The sequence below is a fragment of the Zea mays genome, chromosome 4, assembly GCF_902167145.1.
Source record: "Zea mays cultivar B73 chromosome 4, Zm-B73-REFERENCE-NAM-5.0, whole genome shotgun sequence".
Classification (NCBI taxonomy): Eukaryota; Viridiplantae; Streptophyta; class Magnoliopsida; order Poales; family Poaceae; genus Zea; species Zea mays.
This window is the reverse complement of record NC_050099.1, coordinates 67,487,954-67,491,776: the sequence shown is the minus strand read 5'-3', so window position 1 is coordinate 67,491,776 and position 3,823 is coordinate 67,487,954. Positions and strand designations below refer to the sequence as shown.

The 3,823-nt window shown below is 44.0% G+C and overlaps 1 protein-coding gene across 1 annotated transcript; it reads right to left on the bottom strand.

Moving 5' to 3' along the window:
* Positions 1-257: 257 nt before the first annotated feature.
* LOC100285418 (activator of 90 kDa heat shock protein ATPase) lies at positions 258-3,578 on the bottom strand. Its single transcript, NM_001158311.2, has 3 exons — positions 2,566-3,578; positions 618-697; positions 258-528 (listed from the first exon to the last, which is right to left on the bottom strand). The coding sequence occupies exons 1-3, from the start codon at positions 3,451-3,453 to the stop codon at positions 435-437; spliced, it is 1,062 nt and encodes a 353-aa protein (NP_001151783.1). The 5' UTR covers positions 3,454-3,578; the 3' UTR covers positions 258-434.
* Positions 3,579-3,823: the final 245 nt, after the last annotated feature.

Below are 3,823 nucleotides of genomic sequence, written 5' to 3'. Positions count from 1 at the left end.
TTAAATTTAAACAAGAAGGAAATTCTACCTCCTCTAATCCCCCATGGTTTTATACCTTCAGTTTTGTGGCTTCCAAACTATTCAAAACTAGCCAAACTAGCCCTAAGGCTTCACTCCGGCTGTCCGAGGACAACGTCCCATTTTCAATCACGCAACAAGGGTACCAACCCCTTCTGCATCAGCAAAGATCAACGTTGCCTTCAGTTTGTGCCAACACCAAAACTGGGGTCTGGGGGCAAGGAATACTGCAGCGTTTTAGCCTGATGAATAACAGATGTTTTCAAATCCCCATCATATGCAGAGTTTTGCGTTTTGCCGACATGAAGAAAAAAAACTGGGTGAGAAACATGGATTGCTATAGCATTCATGGCCTGACCCCGTAAAAATTTGAATTAGGACATCATGCCAAATTAAATCGCCTCTCTATAGACTCTTTAGATCCCAAAACCAAACATCCCACGTATCCGCTGGAATATGAGATCTCTCCAGCCTCTCTCCGTGTTCTCAACCACAGTTGAATTCCCATACCTGCAATTGCTCAAGGCGAATAGATTGTAAGTACAAGAGACAACATCAATAGCATATTTGATGTTTAAGGCGTGAGCATATTGGCATACTTGTCTTCCTCTGGCACACCAGTTTGTTTGAGTTTTATGACTGTAACTCCAGACTCGGGCTCATCCAACATCAACCGGACCTGCATTTCAAGTTTCAACAGCACAGTGAGAAGAGAAACATACTAAGCCATAGCATGGCTAAAATAATCCAGCTAGATTATAGGCGCCTTGTGCACATAAGCATCTATATCATATCTCAAGCAAATCCTACATTACTACAGCAAGAGCCATAGAGCAGCATGGGGAAGTTAAAAAATTAGACGGCTAAGTATCTAAGAGCATCTCCAACAAGAAGTCCTATATTTGAGTCCTCAAAATTAAAATTAAAATAGGAGTTGATTTAAATTGTTTAGGGCCACAAAAACGTTTGCAGTTCCAACAGTTGAGCCCTATATAATATTATTAGGAAATAAATCATGTTATTTAGGATATAAAAGGTTAGGGATAGTTACAAAATGAGGATAGGGCTCCAGTAAACGAGGTACTATATTTAGGACCCGAGAGACTGAGGACTATAACCGTTTGATGAATTTTTGTAAAATAGGACCACTGTTGGAGAATGTTTTTGGTGTTAGATTCCTATAGTTAAAAATATGACAATGTTTAGGCCTCTTGTTGGAGACGCTCTTATCCACAAGCTAATCACAGAAAGTATACACAAATGTTCCAAATAAGACGAGCCCACAGCCCCACAAATACATTATGCATTGCTCGGAAGTGTTGCATACCAACTGCTGAAATTTTAAAATTCACGTGCTAAATTACTGCTAATCATGATAACAATCACACTACACTACAAATGAGACAAGCAAACAGAAATACTGCATACTCACTAAAGACAACCACCAAACTATTATGATTGATTACTGATGAACTCAGGATAAATAGTGCACATTGCATGATTTCACATAACACACGACTATTTGGCTACTACTACATTCATGCCCAAAAGAATGCAAATCTCACTTCCCAAGGTCAAATAATCCTAGATTTAACTAAATATTTATATAAAAAAACTAGTATGTTTATGATACATAACAATTATCACTAGATTAATCATGGAATATGTTTTAAAAATAAATATATTTGAAGATAAAAATGTTGACAGTGTTTTCTATAAATACAGTCAAATTTGGAATTGTTTGACTCATGCAGCGATACTTCCATTCTTTCTGCAAAGGAGTACACGCTCAGTACAAAGTGAGAAAATTCGGCAACCTACAGTACTCAATTAGAGAGACGTAATTGTTTTAATAATCTGGCAAATTAGATGGTACGGGGTATTTTACTAGACGGTGCTGCGTGTGTTTAAACGGTACTCCCTAAGTTCCAAATTATAGATTCTCCCTTTGTCTCCTAAGTCAAACTTCTACTATTTTTTTTTTTTGAAAAATGTATTGACTTCTACAAGTTCAAACAAATGCACTATCAAATAAAATATTTCATAAAGGATGCAGTGAAATCAATTTAGCGCTGTGGTTTATTCCGAAACGGCATTTACTTTTTCTACAGTATTTTATATCTATGAATTGCAGCTGCAGCAGTCCAAACCCCCATCATATGCAGAGTTTTGTGTTTAAGGTTTAGGGTTTAATGTTTGTATATGCTCATGCTTTTTTTATAAACTGGGCAAAAGTTAGAGGAAAACAACTTTAGGATAAAACTAAAGTGTGGAAGGAGCTACACCAACATTAATTAATTAACGTGTCCTTAGACTGATGTTCGAATTTGAGTTCAAAATGGGAGAAAACAACGACGTAGTTCATCGAGCATGTATTTTCTTCAAAGTGTTATTGATGGTCAATCGTGTTTTGTGGCATTAGAATCCTATCTTCCTCAACAATAAATTTCAGCATCCAGATTAATGTACCTAAATTAGTGAGCATACAAGAGCAATAGTAAAATGGTTAGCTAACATAGATACTCAGCCATGGCATGAGGATCTTACCGAGGAGTACAAGCCGTCAGGCCAGCTTCCAAACCGCCATTTCTGCGCAATCAGTTTTCCTTCCTGCAGATCCTCGTTGACGCCAGTGATGCACCCATCAAAGAGGCTAAATTCCCCTCCAACCTCTCTACTGATCTTCGCATTGCTCTGTGTAAACCCTTTCCATCTGTTCTCATCCATCAAGATCTCATATATGTCCTTTGAGCGGCAGTAGAACGTCTCCGTCATCTTAATGGTCTTGAACCCCTCCTTGTCCTTCCCCTTGGCCTTTTTCTTCCCCGCAGCCGGCGCAGGAGCCACCACCTCCTCTTTCTTCGCCGGAGCGGCGCCAGGCGCTGCAGCGGCGACCTTCGCAGGAGTTTTCTTGGAATCCAGCTCGTCCTTCGCCGGTCCACCCTTGGCCATGGCAGCAACGAACTCCCGGATCTTTTCGAGCACCATGGGTTTGCCGCGGGAGAGGAAGGCATCTTTGGCGCGGAGCGCGAGGGGCGTCTCGTCACCGCGCACGGTGATGTGGAGGTCGGGGTCCTCGTCAGCGTTCTCGTCGGCAAGGTAGGGGACCTCGGCGGTGCCGGCGACCTTCACAGCTCCGGACTCCGAAGCGGCCTCGGCCTCCCAAGAGAGGGTGAGCGAGAGCTCGTACCCTGGGATGACCTTGCCCTTGCGGATGTTGACGTAGGCCTCGCCGTCGAGATTGTCGAGCGCGACGGTGCGGAGCGTGAGGCCGTCCTCGCCGTCGAGGACGGTGAGGCCCGCGAGCAGCGAGGAGAGCCGCGCGCGGGACCACTCGATGCAGTCGCGCTCCGCCCAGTGCCAGTTGTGGACGTTGGTGCCATCGGCGCGCTCCTCCACGATCCACCGCTTGTCGCCCTCGCCGTACTTCGCCATGGGTATGCCGGTGGTGTTGAGAGGAAGAGGAGGGAGAGGCGGGCTCGAGGCCTCAAGTGTTTGGACGGGCTCGCATTCGTTTGGATCTGCGCGTGGTTTCGTGCTGTGAGTTGTGGACTTGTTGTGAGGGTGGGGACTGGGGATTGGGGAATGGATGACCGGACCGGACCGGACCGGAGACGAGTCCAGGACCAGAAGCAGGAGGCGGCTGCTTCTGGATGGTTCGACGGTGAATCGGAACAATCTCGAAGTTCGACAAAAGGGAAACAAATCGAGCATGAATGACTCAACAGTGTTAAAATGGGCTCAAATAACATAATTAATGTTTTCTGTACGTGGATGACTTAATAGTACCTAAATATTTAAAATG

What these genes read in the sequence shown, in the direction of transcription:
- LOC100285418 (NM_001158311.2), bottom strand. Translation starts at nt 3,453, where the DNA reads ATGGCGAAGTACGGCGAGGGCGACAAGCGGTGGATCGTGGAGGAGCGC. An exon ending in CTGACGGCTTGTACTCCTCG is followed by an intron (nt 698 to 2,565) that starts GTAAGATCCTCA and finishes CTTGAAATGCAG; the next exon opens with GTCCGGTTGATGTTGGATGA. An exon ending in GGTGTGCCAGAGGAAGACAA is followed by an intron (nt 529 to 617) that starts GTATGCCAATAT and finishes GAGCAATTGCAG; the next exon opens with GTATGGGAATTCAACTGTGG.